The sequence below is a fragment of the Talpa occidentalis genome, unplaced genomic scaffold (assembly GCF_014898055.3).
Source record: "Talpa occidentalis isolate TD23 unplaced genomic scaffold, MPIMG_talOcc4v2.1 talOcc4.17, whole genome shotgun sequence".
Lineage (NCBI taxonomy): Eukaryota > Metazoa > Chordata > Mammalia > Eulipotyphla > Talpidae > Talpa > Talpa occidentalis.
In genome coordinates, this window is record NW_023601754.1 from 54847011 (window position 1) to 54869023 (window position 22013).

General features: G+C 57.0%; 2 protein-coding genes across 3 annotated transcripts; one reads left to right on the forward strand and one right to left on the reverse strand.

Annotated features, from left to right (window-relative positions):
- The first annotated feature begins 1393 nt into the window (after nucleotides 1–1393).
- On the forward strand, nucleotides 1394–8347 carry ZDHHC24 (zinc finger DHHC-type containing 24). The gene is made up of 3 exons (XM_037517509.2): nucleotides 1394–1719; nucleotides 2772–3049; nucleotides 6018–8347. The coding sequence occupies exons 1-3, from the start codon at nucleotides 1439–1441 to the stop codon at nucleotides 6305–6307; spliced, it is 849 nt and encodes a 282-aa protein (XP_037373406.1). The 5' UTR covers nucleotides 1394–1438; the 3' UTR covers nucleotides 6308–8347.
- BBS1 (Bardet-Biedl syndrome 1) lies at nucleotides 6161–21675 on the reverse strand. 2 transcript variants are annotated; one of them, XM_037517508.2, is made up of 17 exons: nucleotides 21593–21675; nucleotides 21061–21137; nucleotides 20903–20937; nucleotides 18356–18628; nucleotides 18202–18248; nucleotides 18035–18073; nucleotides 17872–17944; nucleotides 16234–16365; nucleotides 15455–15561; nucleotides 13911–14031; nucleotides 13626–13784; nucleotides 12584–12653; nucleotides 11712–11870; nucleotides 11146–11279; nucleotides 10296–10430; nucleotides 9656–9742; nucleotides 6162–9441 (listed from the first exon to the last, which is right to left on the reverse strand). In XM_037517508.2, the coding sequence occupies exons 1-17, from the start codon at nucleotides 21637–21639 to the stop codon at nucleotides 9355–9357; spliced, it is 1782 nt and encodes a 593-aa protein (XP_037373405.1). In that variant the 5' UTR covers nucleotides 21640–21675; the 3' UTR covers nucleotides 6162–9354. The 2 variants fall into 2 exon arrangements, with proteins under 2 accessions (XP_054553427.1, XP_037373405.1); XM_054697452.1 differs by lacking the exon at nucleotides 18356–18628 and having other exon boundaries at nucleotides 6161–9441; nucleotides 21593–21660.
- Between the last annotated feature and the right edge of the window lie 338 nt (nucleotides 21676–22013).

Consider the following 22013-nt stretch of genomic DNA (forward strand, 5'->3'; position numbering starts at 1 on the left):
AGAGAGGATGGGAGGGGTCTGGAGTAGTCCCCTGCCCCACTTCCAAGGCCCCCTAGTTGCAAGGCTGCATGTCCTCCTGTAGGGTCTGGGAATATTTAAGTAGAAAGTGGGGGGTATGGGGAGCATATTCTTCCCTACCCCCCCCAACTTGGATCTCCTGGGCACTGCCCAGCGGCGATGGCCAGCAGAAGTGGGGCAGTGGGCCCAGGGAATGAACCCCGGGGGATGGGGGCCCCAGAAACTTTACCATCCTCAGCCCCTCACGAGGGCTCCCCACCCTCCGTCCTTCAGCTGACGGCTGATGGGCAGAGCCTGGGCTGGGGAAAGACTGGGTCTGGGCAAGCTTTGCTCCCGACCTGCGGAGACGCCAAGGACAGAACCTCTGGCTCCGCAGGCCGCGGTTTTGCGGCTGGGACGGGCGAGCGCTCGCTTTCCGCGGCTGCCCCTCCCGGGCCGGGTCCAGCGGCGGGTCGCGGGCCCGTCTTCCTCCCGTTCAGCGCCCTCGCCGCCGCGCGGCCCCGCCCGGCACCCGGCCCCTCGGGGTGCAGAACCTCCTCTGTCAGGCTCGCCCCCCCGCCCCCCCCGCCCCGCCAGGCAGCGTCCAGCCCAGCCCGGGGTCGGATTCGCTCTAAACACGGGGACGGGGAGGGCCCGGGATGGGGCGCGGGCGCTCGGGTCCGGGCTAAGCAAGAGGTGGCCCTGAGACCGGGGAACTGCAGGTTTTGGGGGACTCTGGGGCTCGCGTCCCGGCTCCGCCGCTGGGAGCTGCGGCCTCCGGACACCCAGGGGCGCTCCGAGGGCCCCGCGGGCGCGCCCGGGAGTGAGCCGACGGCGGGGCGGGCCCTCGAGCAGCGGCCCCTGGGGTCTCTGAGCGTCCTCCCGACCCTCCTGCCGCCGCGCCGCCGGGAGCGGGGAGTCCCAGCCCCTGTCACCGGGAGGCACCGCGAGGCGCTGAGCCGTTTGGAGCGTTTTCTGGGGTGATGAGGGGAGACGCTCGAGCACGAGGAGGGGCTCCAGGCCCGCGGGATGGGCCGAGCAGGGCCATTAATACCGGGGCGGCCGGGGGTGGGGTGAGGGGAATGCGCTGAGCAGGGAAACCCCGAGGCAAAGGGAGGGCGCCCCTCAGGCCAGCCGCCCGCAGCCGGACCCGGCTCCTGGCCGCGCGGGGCGGGGCGGGGCGGGGCCTCCTCGGGGCGGGGCCCAGCCGGGGGCGGGGCCTCGGGTCGCCGCCCGGGCTCCCCCGCCCACCGGAGTCCCGGCGTCGCGTTCGCTCGGCCGTGCGTCCAATCACGTCTCTGCATCTGCAGGCGGCGGCCGGCGCGGCCGAGCGCCCGCCGCTCCCCTTCTATTGGTCGTCGCAGACGTCCTTCTGCCTCTGTGCCCGCCCCAATGCGGAAACGGCGCGGCGCTCGCGCTCCGACCGCGCAGGGTGCGGGCCATGGGGCAGCCCTGGGCGGCGGGGAGCTCCGAGGGGGCGCCCGCGCGGCTGCCTCTCGTGCTCACCACGCTTTGGGCTGCGGCCGTGGGCCTGGAGCTGGCCTACGTGCTGGTGCTGGGCCCTGGGCCGCCCCCGCTGGGGCCCCTGGCCCGCGCCCTGCAGCTGGCGCTGGCCGCCTTCCAGCTGCTTAACCTGCTAGGCAACGTGGGGCTGTTCCTGCGCTCTGACCCTAGCATCCGCGGCGTGATGCTGGCCGGCCGCGGGCTGGGCCAGGGCTGGGCGTGAGTGGGGCTCGCGGCTCGCTCGGGGAGCAGCGGGGGCTTTGGACAGGGAAGGGAGGGACCCTGGGCGCTGAAGGTGTTAGTGCCACATTACAGTAGGGTCCGCGCGTTCGGGCCGGTGTTCCTCGGAACCTGGCATGGTAGAATTAAGGGTATCGCTCATTCACCCCTTGGGTGCAAGGCCCTGTTCTGGGCACTGGCGGTACAATAAAGCAGACCCCTGACTTCCTGGAACTGATTTCAGTGGGGGAGGAGGCAGATGATAAATTATGGGCATAATAAATAAGCAATTAGAGTGTTAGGAGTGGTGGTGATATGGAAACAAATTAGAACAGGGTTAAGGGGGCACGTTGCGGTCTGGAATGGGCAAAGTCGGCCTCACTGACAAGGCTGGCATTTGAAAATCAAAGACTTGAAGGAGGTGGTGGAGTTAGCCATGTGGGAATCTGGGGGGAAAGTGTTCCAGGCACAGGCAACAGTGCAAAGGCTGTGAGGCAGCTGTGGCCTGGCCTGATTCCGCAACAGCAAGCTCAGCGTGGCTGGCGTGCAGTGAGAGCCAGGAGGAGGGAGGTTTGCCTGTAAAGATTATGTAGGACATCCAGTGCTTTGCTTCTTGCGGGAAGTGAAATGGAGAGCCATTGGAGGGTTTGGAGCAGAGGAAGGACACGCTTTAGATTGTAAAAGGATCACTCTGGCCACTGGGGGGAGGCGACACTAAAAGGGGACAATGTTGGAATCTGGTGTACAGTCAAGGTTGAACTCCTCCAAGGAGTTCCTGGTGACTTAGACCCAGGAGGAAGAAAGATGTTGGAAATCAGAGGCCAGAGAAGCGCCTGAGGACTGGGGGTGTCAGAGCTGGGGGACCTTCCCTGCAGTGCTCGACCCAGGAGGACGTGGGAAAGGTTCAGCCTGCATGCACCCTTGACCAACCTGGGGCTTGTGAGGGCGGTGGCTGTTCTGCTCGCCCAGGAAGGGATTCTGGGCTAACCCTGGGCATGACCAGGGCACCTAGAACTGATGGGGGAACTGACCCTGGGGTTCTCTCCCTGCAGTTACTGCTACCAGTGTCAAAGCCAAGTGCCTCCGCGCAGCGCGCATTGCTCCGCCTGCCGGGTCTGCATCCTGCGCCGGGACCACCACTGCCGCCTGCTGGGCCGCTGCGTGGGCTTCCGTAACTACCGGCCCTTCCTGTGCCTGCTGCTCCACGCTGGCGGCGTCCTGCTCCACGTCTCCGTGCTGCTGGGCCCCGCCCTGTCGGCCCTGCTGCGAGCCCACGCGCCCCTCCACACTGCCGCCCTCCTCCTGCTGCCCTGGCTCATGCTGCTCACAGGTGGGGAGCTGCAGGCGTTCCCCGGGGAGACAGGAGGCTCTGGAATGGGCCATCTGGTAGCAGATGGGATTTCTAGCTAGTCCTGCTGGCCCTACCCTGGGGACCCAGCCCAGTGTCATCAATGGAGGGTGAGAACAGCCTGGTATTCAACGGGTATTTTACCTGCATGGCAAAATACAGGACCTCCACGTTGGAGTTTTGGCTGGGACGATCAGGGAAGGATTCCAGCAGGTGTTAGCAGGGGGGGAGAGTCTAGTGGGAGTTCTTGGGCATGGGGCAGGAGGATGGCGAGGCAGGTTTAAGGGCTGGGGGCATTCTAAGAAAGAGGAGCGGTGAGAGCAAAGGCAGTTTGAGGGGGATTGTGTGAGTAAAGGCGAGGGCGGCGGGTCAGGTAGGGCTGGGCAGCAGAGGGCTTTGATGCTGGTGTGAGAGGCTGGCCTGTCTTTGACAGGGCAGTGGGGAGCCAGTGAGAGTCCCACCCAAGGAAGCTGGGAGGGAAGGCTTGCATTCGGAGGCTGATTGAGGGGCTGTGTTCTGGATGACCGTTTATTCCTCTTCCCTGGGGCACCACCCAAGATAAAAGGCCCACAGGCCTGTCTTTGTTTTCTGCCCACCAAAATGCTCTGGGCTCTTTGTCTTCCCTGACTGCTTCCTCCCGACCCCTTTGTCGTATTGTTCTGTATTTGCTAAACTCCCTGCCTCTCTGAACAGTCTGCCCCGCCCCCTCCTCTCCAAGCCCTGTTCCCAAGGACTCTCTCCTGCAGCCCCCAGAGGCCCTGGGAGGCCCAGTGCTGTTGCCAGAGCCTTCCTCTGCCCACATTGGCTTCCCCAGCAGGCCTCCACACCGTGACTCCCCCATCAGTCTCTCCCACAGAGACTCAAGCTCTCCAGCTGTACCTCCACCCGCAACCCCTATGGTCATTGCTGGCCCCGCTCTAGTGCCCCTCCCCCCCACCTCTCCCCTTCCCCCGTCCCTGAGACTTGGTCTCCAGCACACAGTCTCTCTCAGCCCCAGACCCTGTCAAGATCATGAGGTCTGAGGGTCTGGGCAAACCGTCCAGCCGGTGCCCGATGGCTCAGCTTCCTGACTTTCCCCTCCATTTGACTTCCTTTGCCTCCCTCACATGCAGACCTTGTCAGTCCACCAGCCTCCTCTCCTGCCCCCTCTTCCTCCATTCCTCCATGACACCTGCTCCTTGAGCTGCTAGGTTCACCTGTCCATCAGCCCCATCCCTCCTCACCGCCTGGGTCCACTTGACACTCCCTCTGTTTCCTGCCAGCATCTCCAGCTTCTTGGCTCTGTCTTCCTTCCGCTGCGCCTCTGGCTTCTCTGACTCTTCCCTGGGCCGCTGGGAGCTGCCAGAGACTCATGAGCTTGCTCTCGCTAGTGACTTAATCCTTCTACTCTCCCGTCCTTCAGCCTCCACTGCTCATGAAAAGTCTTCACAGAGAAAACAAGACATCAGATGGTCCAGCCAGAATTGTCCTTCCTCAGGTTGCTGAGCTGCCAGCTTCTGCTGGCCAGGGCCCTGGTCCCTGCTCCCCGCCTCACACCCAGTCCTCTGTGCCAGCCTCCCAGGCGCCCTCTGCTGGTCTCATTTGGGTTTTCCCCATGGAGTAACCACCCCACGTCTTTCCTTCCCTCTTGCCCTGTTGCTCTCCTGTCAGCAGCTGAGCACCTCCAAGGACTTGTCTGGGCTCCTGGGCTGCTTCTCCTCACCTCCCACTCTCCCATCCCCCCCACCTGCCCCAAATGGCTTTTGTCCCCTTCCCCTCTCCTGCCCCCCTCCAGGACTGCTGCAATCCCCAGACCTCTGTCTCCACCAAAACCAAGGGCCCTTTGGGATTCTCTTCTACCTTCCTGGACCTTCAACCTCATGGGAGGGCTGGCATCCTCGAAGGGGGTTCTGCCTTTGGCATTGCCAATAGCTTTGGGGTGCTTTCAGTTTTCTTCCTTTCCTGTTTCCCTTTTTTCTGGTCCCTAAGGACCCGATTTCCTGGTGCTCAGGTCCAGGCGCCTCTCTCACTTCCCTTTCCACACTCGGGTAGGCCAGAGGATCTCCTGTGTCCCAGCTACTCCCCAATGTGCTTGTTCAGCCTGGGCTCTCTCTCCTGAGTTTCCAGAACTATCCACTCACTCATCTCCAGGCACCTCTCTGTCCTGTCTCCAGACCTTCAAACAGAACATTTGCTCCCTTTTCTGCCTGGCAAACACCTCCTTAACCTTCAGGACCCCCCACAATGTCACTTTCTGTTACATCTTAATACATCAGCAAAGGCATCGCCTACCCCTTCCATAGGCTCTTTTTTATTGGAGCAAAATTCCCGTAACGTGAGGCTCATCATTCTTCCCATTTTCAAGTGCACAATCTCTGCTCTTAGTCCATGCCCAGGGAGGCAAACATCACCACTATCTAATTCCAGAACATGGTCATCATCTTAAAAAGAAACCCGTTGAGCACTCAAGCCCCTTACTGCGAGGTCCCCCACCCCCTGGCAACCACTAATCTATTGTCTGTACCCGGATTTGCCTGTTGGGGCCATTTTATAAATGGCGACATACCGTAAGCGACCTTTCATGTCTGGCTTCCTTCACGGAGCATAAAGGTTTTGTGGCATCTTGTGGCTCATTGGTTCAGCAGATAGTTCTTCCCTCCTGTGGATCAGGAGGGCCCAGAGCACGACTCCATCAGCGTCACACATGTCCCAGTGGTGATTAAGTCGCTGAGGTCAGAGATCATCTGTGTGTCCAGCCCCTGGAGACACCCAGCGTTGGTGAAGCGTGGGTGGCAGTCGTATTTCTGGTGTGTTCCATCGCTTAGCAAGGGCTGGCCAAGCGACTCCATGTTTGCTGAGCAGAGGGGTCCCGGCTTCAAGGGGGAGGAGAGAAGGTGCAGGGTGGCTGGAGCTGGGCGTTGGGAGGACTGGCCTGCGCCGTTCCCTCACCTGCTCTGTTCTTTCTCTGCAGGCAGAGTGTCTCTGGCGCAGTTTGCGCTGGCCTTCGTGACCGACACTTGCGTAGCTGGTGCCCTGCTGTGCGGGGCTGGGCTGCTGTTCCACGGGATGCTGCTGCTGCGGGGCCAGACCACGTGGGAGTGGGCTCGGGGCCAGCACGCCTACGACCTGGGTCCCTGCCACAACCTGCGGGCAGCCCTGGGACCCCGCTGGGCTCTCGTCTGGCTCTGGCCCTTCTTGGCCTCCCCGCTGCCTGGGGACGGGATCGCCTTCCAGACCACAGCTGATGGGGTGGCTTCCTGACTCCAGGAGGAGCCAGGGTGCACAGGGATGGGGGAGCGTGGTGGGGCAGCCAGCACGCATTCCGGCCTGCCTCCACTGGCCTCCGGAAGGAGGCAGGTTGGTACTTTATGCTGGCTTTTGGCAACTCCAGCCCCATCCTTAGCTGCGTCCCTCCTAGTTTGGGCTCCTAGTGTCCAGGGCTTGGGCCCTGCGGCTGCCCACGGCCCCCGAGTACAGTGTTGGGTCTGGCAGGGGCTGCTCGGCTGTCTTACTGCCCCTTTGCCGGGTTAATAAAACACCACTTACTTCTTGGACCCCCTGCACGTCTGTAGGGTTTTAGCCCCCACCGTGGCCTGGGCTGCGGTCTCGGGTTCCTCTGCTTGTCAGACGGGGGGAGCCAGAGATGGAGCCAGAGATGCCGAAGGTGCGAGGGGTCAGGGCACTGCCTCTGCCTGGTGGGGTGGGGGGTGGGGCAGCAGTAGGACAAGGCGGCTTGTGGAGACCCAGGGCTGGCGAATCCAAGTTCACTCCCAGTTGCTTCCTGGTTGGTAGCATCTCTGCCACAGTGGTCTCACCAAGTCTCTAGCTAACCTGGCACTCGGCGGCAGTTGTGTGGGTGAGAAACCTGCGAGCTGTTAAGCAGTCAGGTTGCGAGTGGAGGGGCGAGGCTCGGAACCCAGAGGGCCGTGCTTTCTCGGCCCCCTCGCACAGCTGAGGCGAGTGAGGCAGGTGGCGAAGTCAGGTGTCCAGCCTTTTCATTTAAAAAGAGTGCGAGGCCTTCTGGCTAGCTTGGCAGGAGCAAGCGCAGGGGTTTCTCTCTGTCTCTTCTTAAAGTCTAGAATGATAGTAAAGAAGTCAGGGATCAGTTTCCAAGGAGAAGCCGGAGGGGAGGTAGTGGTGGAGCCGAGAGCCTGTCGTGAGAGGAAGCAGTGGAGGAGCCTTCATTCTCGTAGGGAATTGGACGCTGTTCCCCGAGGCGCAGGCTGAGGCGCCATCCAGAACTGCGGAGGGCTCAGGAATCCACCGGCGCCGCGGAAGGCGAGGTCCGGCTTGGTCCAGCAGCGGGGCTGGATGCCAAGTCTGCATAAGGGGCAGCTAGGCTGCCCTCTCCCCAGACCCCTCAGGCCCAGCAGCTGCCTCTCTCGCATGGAGGCGAGGGCTTTTTGGTCTCTGTGGCCTCAGGGGCACCAGGGAGGCTGAGTGTGAGGGACTGGACCAAAAATAGAGTGAAGTGGGAAAGTTTCTATGTAGATGCTGCTGTTGTGGAGAGGTCTTCCAGTGACCTGGCCAGCTTGCCCCCCAAGAATCCTCAGAGAAGCCCACCCTCCTGACAGGCACTGCCCTCAGCAGTTTGGGCTGCTAGGTCTTTGTGTGTTCTGTTTTTCAGAGGGTACGTGCTGTTCCTTTTTGTAAAGTTCAAACTTGGGTGCCTGGCACCGAACCATATACCGAGTGTCAGGAGACCTCTGCCCTCCCGAGTGACCCCTCAACCTCCGAAACAGCTTTTCTTTGTTTGGTGTTGTTCATTCAATAGTGAGGAGATGCGAGAGAATGTTAATAAAATAATTCCTCTTGAAGCAAGGAGCACTGTGGTGCTCTTGATCGGCCCCCGGCTTTGCTTTGTTGTTTTATTACATGTGTTTGTGTTGGCTTGCATGTTTGGGGACTTTATACACATTGAAGCATACCATGTTTACTCCGCTGCGACCTGCCTTTTCCCTCCATATTATGCTCCTGAGATTTATCCTCCTTTTCCTGCTTTACAAATCAGCACTGCTGTATACAAGTTGTTTTTCTGTTTTGCCCTCTTGGCCATTTTGTCTGCGCCTGTGTATGATCCTTTAAGATTTATTCTTGACCCGTGTTCTTCTGTATAAATTTTAGAACTAGTTCATCAAAGTCCACCAGTAAAACCTCTCTGAGACTGTAAATGGAGCTTGGTTGAACCTGGAAGTCAGTCTGGGGAGAATGACCATCTATGTGAAATTGAATTTTCTGGTTCATAAACATGGTGTATTTCCATTTAATATTTTCAATAAAGTTATACACTGTTCTCATAAAAACTTGGTCATGCCCCACAAGCCTGAGTGTCTGCCACAGCCAGGCAGCTCCTGGTCAGAGAGGGGACGCTGGAGGCCGTCACAGTGACTCAGAGACTGCCCTGGCAGCAACAGAGGGCAGTGAGGTAGGCCGGGGCACTGGCCAGGGGCTCCAGGAGGCAGTGAGCCTGGAGAGGGCTACCTGCCTGGTGGTGTAGACATGCCTCTGCATGCCCAGCCTCACTCAGCGCCAGCTAATTCTCTCCACTGACCTTGGCCCAGTGAACTCATCCACGTGACTGACCTAGGCACAGACGAGCATCCTGAGGGCATTCCCTCCTGGGTGCCCCAGCCATGCTCTGCTCTGCCCAGCTCAGCCTTCTTTCTCCGGGGATGCTATCTATCCTGGGGTGAGCGGCCAGGTGGGGTCCTGAGACTGTGTGGTCCTTAGGTCCCGGCGGGGCTGGGGCCTCCAGCTCCCTGAGCGAGCACCCCCCTGCCCCAGCAGCTCTTCCACTGGTGCTCCTCTAGGAGCAGGGGAGGCCGGAGGCCTTTGCTGAGCCTAAGAATGGAGAGGGGCCCCTTGTCTGGGTCTTGAGAGAACAGCATGTGTTCTGCCTACAGTGGAGCCTAGGTAGCCAAGTCTCTGGGACCCCAGGGAGCAACAGGGGGCCACGCTCACCCAAGAAAAGCCTGACTGCCCCAGGTCAGACCCTCCCAGTTATGGCCATGGCCCTGCTCTGGCCACTTTGGGGCTCTTCCTTCAGGCTTGGGTGTGGTTTCTAGAAGCAGCAGCTGGAGTCCCTGGGTTTTCCCGAGTGAAAGGAGCTGAGTGTCCTGGGTACTCAGTGTCCTGCTACGAGAGGTCCCTGAGGGTGGTGAGAAGGGTGTGTTTAGGAGAGGAGGGAAGTTGTCACCCCAGCAGGCTGCTGTGCAGGGAGTAGCCCAGGCCCACCACATGCGCAGCTCAGTGGGAGGTGCCGGATCTTCCTGGCTCAGTCCACAGAGGTTGCACCAGCAGCCCAGAGCTCAGGCAGCTGCCAGCCCCTCGCTCACCGGCATGTTGATGTGAGCACTCAGCAGGGGCGCGCTCTGGCCTTCTCGAAGCACCAGCGCCTATGGAGGAGGTGTTCATGGTTATAGAGAGCTTGTCCCCTTCACCCCAGCTCCCTGCCAGGGTCTGCACTGGCCCTAATAGCAGGCCGCCAGGGCCCTGTCAGAGGTAATGGGGAAGCTGGAGGCAGCTTCTGTGGAAATGCCCACCCACACCCAGACCCCCGGGCCTGTCCACACTCACCCTCCCTGCCCTCTGGTACGACAGGTGACCTACCTTGATGATGTCTGAGACGCCCTTGTCACTGAGACTCTCCACGAAGGTCTCCAGAGGGTAGTTGATCCCTGGCACCAGCAGGGGGACCTAATTTGGGGGACAAAGAGGTAAGGAAATCAGCTCTTGTGCCTGGACAGAGTTGGGCAGATGCCAGAGCTCTCACGCCTGCTGGGCACTCACTCTCTGGGCGCCTGTCAGGAAGTGAAGCCCACAGGCTCAGTGCAGGGCCACAGCGTGTCCTAAGAGATGTCTGGACTCCTTGAAGGTCAGGGCTATTTCTTCACATGCCAGAGTCTCTGTTTCTCATTCTCCTAATTTAGGGTCAAATCTGGGCCCTGGGGGAAATCAGGCCCTTTACTCTGAGTTTCCTCAGGCAGAGGTGTCCCGGCAGTCCTGCTGCAGCAGTGGCTTTAGAGCAAGGCAGGCTGAGAGCTGCCAGCGCTCACTGGCTCCTGAGCAGCATGGGATGAACTCTGACTGTCCGCACCATGTGGCTGGGAGGGGCTGGGAGGGCCGCGCGGCAGGTCTTGGGTGCTGGCCCCAGAGGCCCCTGCTGCACGCCAGCTGGGCCTTTGGTTGTGCCACCTGCCAGCCCCTGCCTCTGACCTGCTGGGGCCCTGTCACAGGGAGGGGGCGCTACCTTGAAGAAGGCCCGGGGTAGCGCGTACAGCGTCTCGTTGTACAGGAAGCACACCAGTAGCCCCAGGATGGGGCGGGCGGTGGAAGTGTTCTGTAGGTGAAGTGTGAGCTTAAAGGTGGGGCCGAGGCCCTGGACCTGTGTGGGTGGAGAAAGCAAGCCCTTAGGGCCTAGTGGTCTGGCATAGAACTCGGTGCCCTGGCCCTGCCGCCTGCTTCCCCATCGACACTCCCAAGTCACCCTGCTCCGGCTGCTCTAATGCCCCAGCCCTGCAAGAGGCGGGGAGCCCAGAAGGTGGGCACATGCATACAGGGCTCAGCGCGGGCCCGGAGAAGGAAGGGCCCTGGGGGCCACCCAGCCAGGAGGAGGCGGAGCAGGCTGGGCGCAGGCCTCCTCCCTCTTGGATCCTCACCACTGCGCCAGCCTGTTCCACCTCCCACTCAGCCCGTGGGGGCCGCAACGACACCATTCTCCTCTATCAACCCACTTTAGGGGAAGAAATCAGAAAACCCAGCGTGGCTCCACCGAGGCCTAGCGGCCCCTTCCTGGTATCAGGCAGTCCCGTCCCCTGGGGTGGCCTGCGCTCACTGAAGCAGACAGTATTCCGCCAGGTCCCAGAGCTGTGAGACTCTCTCCACAGCTGACTCTGGGGCGTCCTGCCCCAAGTCTGGAGGCTCGTTTGAGGACAGTGTGCCCCTCTCTGCTGCCAGCACAGGGGAAGAGCGGAGGGGAGCACATGAGGCTGGGCCCTGGGTCTATGGGGAGATAACAAAGGGCCTATGTGGCTTGGTTTCGGCTCTGGGGCTTCACTGTGCAGACACCTCGACTTCTACCCTGACATGTGGGGGCTCACCACGGCGTGCAGCTTGAGGGGCTCCCGGGCCGTGGCAGATACGGGGTTCAGGCTGGACTCCAGGGCCTGTACGTAGGCGCGGGCGGCCCGCAGGCGCAGCAGGTACAGGTCTGTCTGGAAGCTCCGGTGCATGGCTGAGAGGGAACACGACAGGCTGATGGGGAGGGGAAGAGGGCATATGGGGCAGGGAAGCGGGGGGCACCATTGTGAGGACGGTGCAAAAGGACTGTGCTGGGTCTGCAGAGGCAGGGAAAGGGCGGATAGTCCAGCCTTCTGGTCACCACCATTCCGCAGGTGCGTGGCTTTTTCTCGCGAGAATCCCTGCATCTGGAAGCGACTGCTCCCTGCTCTGAATCCTGAGGGCGCCGCCCTCATCCACAACACCTTCCACCTGGTGGCTCCATTGTCTGCAGGGAGCCGTACCTCCTGGGCCATTTCTGGACCTCCAGAGGCACGCGACATGGCTGGGGTCTCCTCCCACTGCTCGGGACACCCTGGGGCCTTCCCAGCTCTCGCTGCTCCAGAGCAACAGAGTTCAGAGAGCAAGGGCCCGGCCTGAGTCTCACCAGTGCCAGCCTCCCGCTCTCGCAAAGTCTGATCCACATAAAGCCGGGTCTTTCGGGGCACGCTGAATTTCGTGGCTTGTGCTAGTTGGGGGCCCGCCTCCCCTCTCCCTTCCACAAACACTGCTGTTCGCTTCAGGATCTTGATAATCAGGCTGCCACCTGGGGAAGTGGAGGATGGAAACAGATTGTCCTTTCCAGTTCCACCCCACATTCCCACGTTCTTCCCCCAAATCTGCCTCACAGTCGTTTCTATACATGGCTGTCTTCCTGCCAAGACACTAAGTTTGGGAAGGAATAAAATTTGTTTTAAAAATCCACGATGAGGGCCTCCCTGGTGGCGCAGGGATTAAAGATATCGCTATCAAGCTAACTGCCAGCCACTGCAGCACGAGTTCGATCCCTGGCCGGCCAGGGAGATACCCACATGGTGCAGCCGACCTCTCCTGCCTCACCCGCTGCTCCCCTCAGCAGTGTATTTCAGTCAGTCTGCCTGTTCCGCTCCCCACTCTCTCTGGTGAATCCTCTCTCACACACAACCCCCACCTCTGGTCTGTATCCCAGTTCTTGTATTCATAAATAAATAAATCTTTAAAAAAAAAAAATCTACAATGAATTCATTCATTCACTTATCGGCCCTTTATCGAACCCTGTGATGTTCCCAGTGTTGCGGGGACACTGGGGATACTGGAGCTATCCAGAGAGTTGCAGCGCCATCCAGAGCCTGGCCCCTGAGGTGCCCTGTTGACTTGCAGCTGAGCTGTGCCCAGTGTAGGCCCAGCCGGACAGGCAGCTCTACCACGCGCCCCACTCCCTGCTCTTCTCATCATCAGCCTGTCCTCCCACCGCCTCTGAACCCATCTGGCTCCCCTTACCTCGCGTAGCCATGATGAGGGTGTTGTCTTCCCGCCCGTAGCGGCCAAAGCAAAGGCTGGTCACTGCATCCTACGGTGGAGACACCAGAGTTCAGTTGGGGAAAAGATCCTGAGGAGGAGCAAACGAGGGCGAGGAGACAAGGTCGGGAGACCCAGCTATGCTGCCATGGGCGAGACATGCGGCGAGTTGGGGGCTGTGGGGGTCAGCCTCCTGACAGGGCTTGCGCCTGGTCTTTCTCCTCCTGGCGACCTTTACACAGCTGCCCTGTTGCTTCTCGAAAACGCAAATACCATCATTTCTACTTGCAGCTAAAAATCTTTAAAAAGAGGCTTTGGCCTCCTTCTCAGGACGTGGAGGCCTCTACCTCAGATCCCTGCCTTCTCCGCCAGTGGCCCGCACGCTCCTCTCCCCCGCCCGAAACACGCCCGCCCCCGCAGCACCGTATGGGCCAAAGCAGGTGCTTTCAATGGGACCCAGGACACTGGACTCACACACATGGCTCCCCAGGTGCTGCACTCTCAACTTCCTGCTGTTGCCTTCAGTGCTGCTGGTCGTGACCCACTAAGCTGATTTAATGACTCACAACTCAAGACTTTGAAATACGCTGCTCCAAAGTCATCACACAAAGGCTTCTCAGGCCTTGTGCATGTGGTTCCATCTGGAAGGTTCTTTCTTCATTTATCCACTTGATGAACAGCTGGGGTCCAGCTGGTCACTCGCCCTGTGAGGTGTCCTGTGAGTGCCATCCTCACATGTCCTCCCTGTCCCCAGCGTTCAGCACCCCTGTGCTTTTCAGCACTGGGCTCAGCTTCAGTCTAGCTTACAGGGAGTCAGCCATGTCTCTGTCACCTTGGACCCTAAGCTCCCTGAAGGCAAGGATTTGCCACCTTAGATTATAAACTGTGAAGGCGAGAATTTTCACTCATTGTTTGATCCCTCCACCCTCAATACAGTGACTCGTGCATGTGAGGAATGGGATGGGGGGAGGAAGCTAAGAAGCCCCAGAGGTGGAAGTGGGGCCAGGAGGCGTCCGCGGCTCACCGGGGCACGGATGACATTGAGCAGGGCCTTGTCGCGGTAGATGCGGACCTCCCCGTTGGCCAGCCCTGCCATGACAGCCTGCAGGCCCCGAGAGTGCTGCTCCAGGAGGTTCATGGTCAGGATGGCCGCGGGCATCTGCACGGTCCACAGCCTCTTGCCCTGGGAGGGGACAGCCAAAGGTCTCAGCCGGGTTGGGGCTTATAGTGGGAGGAAGGGGAAGCCAGCTCCAGAGGGGCACAAGGGACAGGGGTTGAGGGGTGGGGCGGTGCCACCCAGCAGCCCTACCTTGTGGGTGAAGCCCTGCAGGCTGTCTTGGGTGGTGCCCACCACCAGGACCTTGTGTACACGCACGAGCCCCACCGGCTGGGCACTCAACTCAATACAGTATTTGGGGCGCCTGGAGTCTCTGGAATAAAGACACTCTCCTAGTCCCTGAGAAACCCCCTCTTCTTCCCTGACTGACCTCCTCCTTCTAAGCCCATACCCTGTCCTGGAAGGAACTCCAGCCCAGAGCAGACGGCGGGGTTATTCCCAGCTCTCCCTCTGAACTATGTGACCAAGGTCAACATCAAATATTTTCCTTCTTGCTCTTCTTTGCTTCCTTCCACGTTGTGGCAGTTTGTAAGATAATCTGGCATTACCAAAGTTTACAGTGCAGGGCCTCCCTGGTGGCGCAAGGGGTTAAGCACAGCACTATGAAGCAGTCCGCAGCCTTTGCAGCACGAGTTCGATCCACGGCCAGCCAGGGAGCTACCCACATGGCACAGCAGACCTCTCCTGTCTCTCCCGCTGCTCCCCTCAGCAGTGTATTTCAGTCAGTCTGCCTGTTCTGTTCCCTGCTCTGTCTCTGGTGAATCCTCTCACCCCCCACACCTCTGGCCTGTACCCCAGCTGTTGTATGCATAAATAAATAAATCTTAAAAAAAAAAAAAGTTTGCAGTGCACCTGAGGTGAGCCTGGCTGGGGCTGTGGACTTAAGCAGGTAGTAATCTAGGAGAAAGCGTGAGGCAATTGCTCTGGGCAAACAGGAAGCTGCAAATATCTGCTTCCTGCCTCTGAGTCCTAGTTTCTCCTCTCCAGCCAGAAGGGGTGCCTTCTCCGGCCTGCCCACTCCCAGCTAGGGCCCACACGCCTTCACCTCTAAATCTGGGTCAACATCAATCATGTACCTCTGCTGACCCATCTGAGAGTCTCCCCTAGGTCTCTGGGCTCCTTGCAATCTGCCCTTTCAAAATTGGAAATGGACAATGCCGTTCTTCTGATGGAAGCCCCATGAGTCTCCCAGTGCACTTCAGGTAAAATCCAAGCTATTTACCTCGTCCTGCCAGGCAGGCACCCAGCCTGGTCTCATGTCCCCTCTGCCTAGCCTCTTCCTGGCCACCCAGCTTGAGGAGCACTTGCCACTGTCCTTCCCATCCCGAGTCTGGTGAGTTCTCTCTGCCTACAACACTCTCCACTTGCTGCACTGGCTCCTTCTCAACCCCCAAGTCACCCGCAGACAGGTGCTCCCGAACACCCTGACCCCGTGATATTCTCAGGAATATCAAACTAATGCATAAGGAAGTGTCACTTAGCTATCAATAAAGCAAATATGAAAAATTTTATTTCTTTGAACTCCTGATCACGTTGCTCATGTATTGAAACCCTGTGTCTCACGGCGTCCGCGCTCCCTGCTGCCAGACACCCTCTGTGGTTGTGGACTCAGCCTCCTACATGGAGTGCACTTTCCACTCCCAAACTCCAGACCCAAAGCCGCCTGCTCATCCTGCCAGGCCCGGAACCCCCAGGTTTCCGAGCTTCCCTCTGGCCTGAGACCGCGGAGGGGCTACCTTCTCAGGATGTAGATGTTCCCATTGCGGCAGGCAGCGGCGAGCCGGAACTCAACGTCAAACTGGCCAGACACCTCCAGGAAGACGGGGACGCTGGGCAGGCTCATCTGCAAAGAAGGGGCTCAAACGCCTGCATTTCTCCGGCGCCCCAGTCCTTCCCTGCCCCGATAGATCCTCTGATTTGATTTCGTGTTTTATGCCTCAGTCTCCTCTGGTACAGGTTCAACTGGTACAGTTTTTCTGGAGGCAAACTTGGCAACACAAAGCAAAATTCTATGCTCTCTGACCCAACCAGGCCTGTCATTTCTAGGAATGCATTCAAGGAAGGATTCAGACAAGTGTGCAAAGCTGTTTGGGCAAGAAGCCACTGAACGGTGCCAAAGATACTGAAAAACGGAACCCAATTTAAATGCAAAGTAGGTGCCGGGTGAGCACACCTATACTTGACATCACTTGGCCTTTGCAGAGGCTGATGGGTTTTACATAACATGGAAAAGCATCGATGACAGACTGCTACATGCAGAGAGCAGGCTCCCTGATTCTGTATGGAATGGCCATTTTTGTAAAAATAAATATTTATATAAAGTTAAATACCTGCATCTAAAGATGAAAATGTCTAGAAAGACATATGCACCTTTTTCTTGATACCCATGTCCATTTTATAATTTTTCTACAATGAACGTGCATCACTAGAACTAACTGGGGCAGCAGATGTGAGGGTGCAGGGGAGGGAAGCAGCCTGGGCCTTGGGTCTGCCCAGGACTGAGACTGATGCTGACCTTGGTCAAAACAGTAAAGGCCTCAGGGTCCAGCACCAGGAGCTCCTTGTTCTCAGTGCCCAGCACCAGGCAGGACACGGCGTCCTCATCAGCCAGGTTCTTCTTCAAGGTGGTCATGGTGGTGATGACTGTCTGCAGAAGGATGCCAGGGGTCACCCAGGGGGTCCCTAAACACCATCCCCCAGACACCCCAGGAATGTCACAGGAGGAAAGAATGAAAGCATGGGGGCGGGGGGGAAGATGAAGTATCAGAGGTGTTTACTGCAGCAAATCTAACTTTCCAACATAAGAGGCTTGTCCAAGTCAATCACAAACTATCCATATGATCAAAATCCCCTGTCATTGTAAGATCACTTATTAAAAGAAGATTCAATGACAGCAAGAGGGCTTCTACTGTATTAAGAGGAAAAAAACAGACAGAAAGATATGTTAGTATAATCCCAGCTTTAAAAATACATGAACTGAAAAACACGCTGGAAGGTTAAACCCTTAAATACAAAACACTGGTTCTTTGGACAGTGGGATCGCGGGTGATGTCTAACTTGGTCATTATGCTTGTCTACACTTTCTGGGTGGGTACATACTTGCTCCTCTTTGCAAATGTGATGAGAAAGGAAACAAAAGAGAAGGGGATGATCCCTTCGAGCAGCCTCTCCTACGGCGATATAGGCAGGACCAAATGTGTCTTGGGATGAAACTGCTCATTGTGTGATTATCCTTAAGATTGAAAAAGAAGACTCCTTCTCAGTGCCTGGTGGACAGGGGAGGCTAGCAGCTCCCCATCACGTCACCGAGACCCGTCCTCAGAAAGACTGCTTCCCCCAACTGCAGCCTGTAAGCATAACTGGCCTCTTCCTGATTTAAAGTTGCTCAAAGATGGACAGCTGTGATCCCCAGGACAGAACGAGGCTCCCCACAGAATGACTCCAAGGCCAAAGCCAAGGCTCGCGTGGGTCAATGCATCTGACTCAGGCGCCTCTACAGGAAGTGGATGGCTCCAGGAGGCTTTGTCAACAGCAGAGATCAGCAACCAGAGTCGGGTCCTGGCCAGAGGGTCGGCCCCTAGGGCAGAACCACAAGGGTCTGTCCAGGAGTAGATGCATCAATAAAATCATTCAAATTATAACAAAAATGTGAAGTGACTGAAAGGGAAACATTCCTCGTCCAATGATCTGCGTGTGAAATTATTATAAGTTATGAACAAAATCATGATTAATCAGCGAAATGATCAAGGAGCCACTAAAAATGGAGTTCTTAAAATACTCAAGATAGCATGTGACAGACTTAGGGGAAGCAGGATATAAAAGCTCATTTAAACAGAAAACGTATTGGAAAGCTAAGAGTGAATATCTCTGGGTAGTGAGACTGTAGTCATTTATACTTTTCCTTTACACGTCTCTTTATTTTCCAGATTTTCTCCAGTGAGAACACATTGCCGTTCCCCATGGGAGAAGGACGTTCTGCAGAGTCGTGGGACCGAATGCCACGCAGAGCAGGCAGGTTTGCGGGACATGGCTGCACAGGATGCCACGAAGTAAAACTAGTCGGGTTTGGTTATAGAATTTACTGCTACTATTACTTGGTTATTTAAAGAAGTCCTTATTTTTCACAGGCAAATCAGAAGAGAAGGGGCATTACCTGCCGCTGGATGGACTTGGATTTGTGCTGGTTCACAAACGCCTCCATGTCGCTCAGATCCAGCTGCAGAAACCTGGGCACACGGGCACAGGCATCTGCAGACCCGTCCTAACAGCCCCGGCCCCCCAGGCCCCCAGCCCTGGCCCTCCAGAGAGTCCCTTACCTGAGCGACTGTACTGACAAAGGCACCTCTGCCTTCTCCCTGCAAAGAAAGGGGCCATCGCTGCAGGCTGAGCTGAGGAACAGGCTCTGCCGTCTGACAGCATGCTGGGACGGTGGGGGCGGGCCAGGGGGGCCGAGGGGTGCATGAAGGGGGCAGTAGGCTCTTACCGGATGCTCTCCAGCATCTCCTTCAGGGTCAAGGGGTCGATCTGGTCCTGTGACGTATGGGAAGATGGAAGAGTCTGTGAGCTCCAGGCTGGGAATGCGCACCACCCGGGGCTGCCATTTCTTGCCTTATTCCTGTTCCCCCCCAATCACTTACCTCCTTAGCCTGGTTCCAAAGATCTTGCTCCAGGGGGTTTGGAGGCAGCTGGGGCAAGCTGAACTTGAAGTAGGGTCTAAGGTTTTTGTACACATAGACACAAGGGCCCGAGGCGAGGGCCAGAGCTGGCGTATGGGGCTCATGCTGCTCCATGAGGAAGGTGGCGGCGGCCGCGGGCAGGGCGGGCAGTGGGTTTTCACTCAGCACCGTGGGTCCCTTGAGCACCTTGAGGCGCGGCTGCCGTCCTGCTGGGCCGAGGTCCCCCACCACTAGCTGGAGAAAGAGTCTGGCTCATGCTAGGCTTGGGTGTCTGCTGACTCTCCTGGAGGGCTGAGCCTTTCATGCCCACACCATGCGGCAGGCAGCACACCATGGCGGGGGTGGAAGGGGCAACAGAGGCTCCACAATAAGGCTTGCATGCTGTGTGACCCTGGGAAAACTGATTAAACTTCTGAGCCTCGGTTTCCCCACCCACACAATGGGACTATCTATCTCATGACACTTGTGGTGAAAATAAAATGAGAAAAGGAATTCCAGAGCGTGGTGACGACCAGGAGCAGGTGGTGGCTGACGTTCTCATTGCTCATTCGGTGAACAATTCTTCAGGGCCCGCTCCATGCCAAGCACTATTCTAGACCCTGGGGCAGTGGCTGAGGTCAGTGAGGTCTGGCTCCAAACAGGAATAGGGATGATAAGTAGAAGCCAGCATGCAGGATGTGCTCTGTGGTGCCGAGAATAGAAACGAGCTCCTCGGCCTGCTTTCCATCCTCCTGAGCTGCACGTTGCATGCCAGCCATTCTCTGACCAAGACCTTCAAGGCCCCCTCATCTGGTTCCCAACTGGTTTTCATCCCCTTCCCATCCTTGCTCTGCTCAGTCACATGGAGGCCTTGACAAAGCACTGGGATTGTGGGTTCGTACCACATGCAGGGAGCCACACCAGCAGCCATGCCTCTCATTTACCCTCTTCACAGCCTCTGAGGTGGGCTCTACTCACGGATGAGGAAGCTGTGGTATAGAGATGCTAGATAAAAGCCACACAGCTAGTAACATGCTAGAGCTGGGACAAGACCATAGGTTTGTCGGAATCCAAAGCCAGAGCCAGAAAACCAAAACCAAAACCAAATAAAAGCTAAAAGCCAACGTCTTAACCACGACCCCTCACTGGCCTCAGCTCTCTAGCTTCAAGTATTCAATGAACTTCCCAGACCTTGTGTCTCTGCTTGTGCTGTTCCCTCTACCCAATGCCTTCCCCTCCTCTTCTGTGCCTTCTCGACACATTCTTCCCTCAACAGCCAGGTGACGTGACCAGCTCCTGGTATCTCCAGAGAGATGCCCCTGTTCTCTCACTGGTCCTCCCGCAATACTTCCTATCTATTCTATTTTTGCATGCACTTGTTGAATGCACAAATATTTACTGAGTACCTCATCTGTGCCAGCTACAGGGCTAGATGCAGGGAATCAACACTAAATGTTGCAGCCATTAGAGTCATACACAAAAGCATTTATCATTTCACCATAGTGCTGGACTATGATTTCCCCACCCATCACTGCTGTAAACCTATGGCCAAGGCTATTGTCTGTTCCTCTTCCCAAATTCCTCTTACCGAATTCTGAGTGCAGTCCCTGCCCAATGCCTGACACATGCAGTGGTTCACTGATAATTGCTGAATTGCTGCAAGCTTTAGAATAGGAAACTGGGGCAGAACTCAGAATCCTACTGCCCGGAAGGCATGGCCCAGTGCTGTGTTCTCACTGCCCACACAATATACCCCCCTGGGCTCATTGCCCATGCGAGGGCTGAACTACACAATAAGCATGAGACTTGGAATCTGACAGTTACAGCCTGCCACTTCCGTGAGGTCAGTCCCTCTGGGTCCATTTTCCCATTAACAAAATGGGGATAAATAATCTCTATATGCAAAATGCCTCTCAGAAAGCCTCATCCAGAAATAGATGCTTAATATATGTTAACTTCCTTTCTTTAGACAAGATAGTTCTTAATCTTTTAAAAACATGTGTCCTTTAAATTTTTTATTTACACTTTGGTATACCTTTTGTATTTAAAATTTAAACTTTTTATTATGGAAAAATTTTAGTCCTATACAGAGTAGAGACTCATGCATGAAGCTCAATCTGATTCAACCATGATCAGCTCAGGCTGATCTTAAAGTCTATGTTCTTTAGATAAACATAAAACTCTAATTTTCCTCCTTTCTGCTCTCCCTCCAGATTCTAATGCCCCACCCCTAACAAAGGGATTTGCCTTTCTAGCAACGATTAGGCATTAACTAAATGAAGAGGCTTTGTCTTAGTAGAATCCCAGTAGCAGTTTTTTCTGCTTTGCTTTGTGCTCTTTGAATTATGAAATCAATAGGTTTCCTTCACCTTCCACATAAAAATAAAATATTAACACAAAGTGTGTTTTTTCACAGTACACATGAAATCCTGCGGATACTGAGCTTCTTGGTGTCACTGGGAAATCTCAAACCTGATTATCCTCCCTCCCTACCTCTCCCAAGTCTCTCTGCCAGGGTGGTAAACTCACCTTGTACTCCCCATCCCCGTGCAAATCTGCCAGTGCTGGAAAAGACAAAAGAGCCATAAGCCAGGGTTCCAGAATCCGGGAGGCTTCATTTTGCAACCATTATCTGACTGTTCCATCTGCGGTGCGGGGTGGGTGGGTTCCTGATCCCAGAGACTCACCCATACAGGCAGAAAAGGTGTGGATGTTGGCCATGGGATCATAGTGCGCGTCGAGCCATTTGGAACTGGCGTCATTGCTGGGAGAGGAGGGCGAGAGTTAAGGAACGAGTACTCAGGGAAGGGGAGAAACCTTGGGGGGAGCAGGTCTCCGGGAGTGGGTGTGAGGAGCTCTGAACTAGGGGTATGGAAGATCTGGGGGGGCGAGCTGAGTGACCTCGAAAGTCTCTGTCACACACACACGCACACACACCCCTTCTCTGTCACACACACACACACCCCTTCTCTGTCACACACACACACACCCCTTCTCTGTCTCACACACACACACACACACACACACACACACACACACACACACACACACACACACACACACTCCTTAGGCTCCAGTTTCCCTGTTTGGTCCCTGTCTCTGCCTCAGCCCTTCAAGGATCGCCAGCGCGGCCCGAGAAGCACAGACGCCCGGAATTCGGGGACCAGGGCACCCTCTCTACATTTCTAGGAAAGAGGCCTTGAAGACCCCGGCTTTCACCTCTCAGCCTTGCGGCTGTCTGAGTCCGACGAAGACGTAGCAGCCATCTTAGCGGGCGTCGCCTTGGCAACCAGCTCCGTCCCGCCGCGGCGCAACACCTAAGCGGGCCCGGGTTCCGCGAGCGCGAGCGCAGAGGTTCCGGGCGCGCAGTTTTCCGACCCGGGAGGCGGCCGTGCGGCTGAACCGGCCTCGGCCTCTTCGGCTGGTTTCTGCCTGCTGAGGAGCAATGCATCACCCCAGCTCATTCTTATCTTCTTTCCTTCCCAGCCCGAGCTCTTGGGCCCGGCATCTCTGGGTCCGCCGCAGGGCCCCCGGGCTTCCAAGCCTGCGGAGGAGCCCTCTGTGTTTATGAGCTGCAAACCCAACTCCTCCCGCCTTAACTTCAGAGTCCAAAGGACCCTTTCTGCCAGCCTCCCCGTAG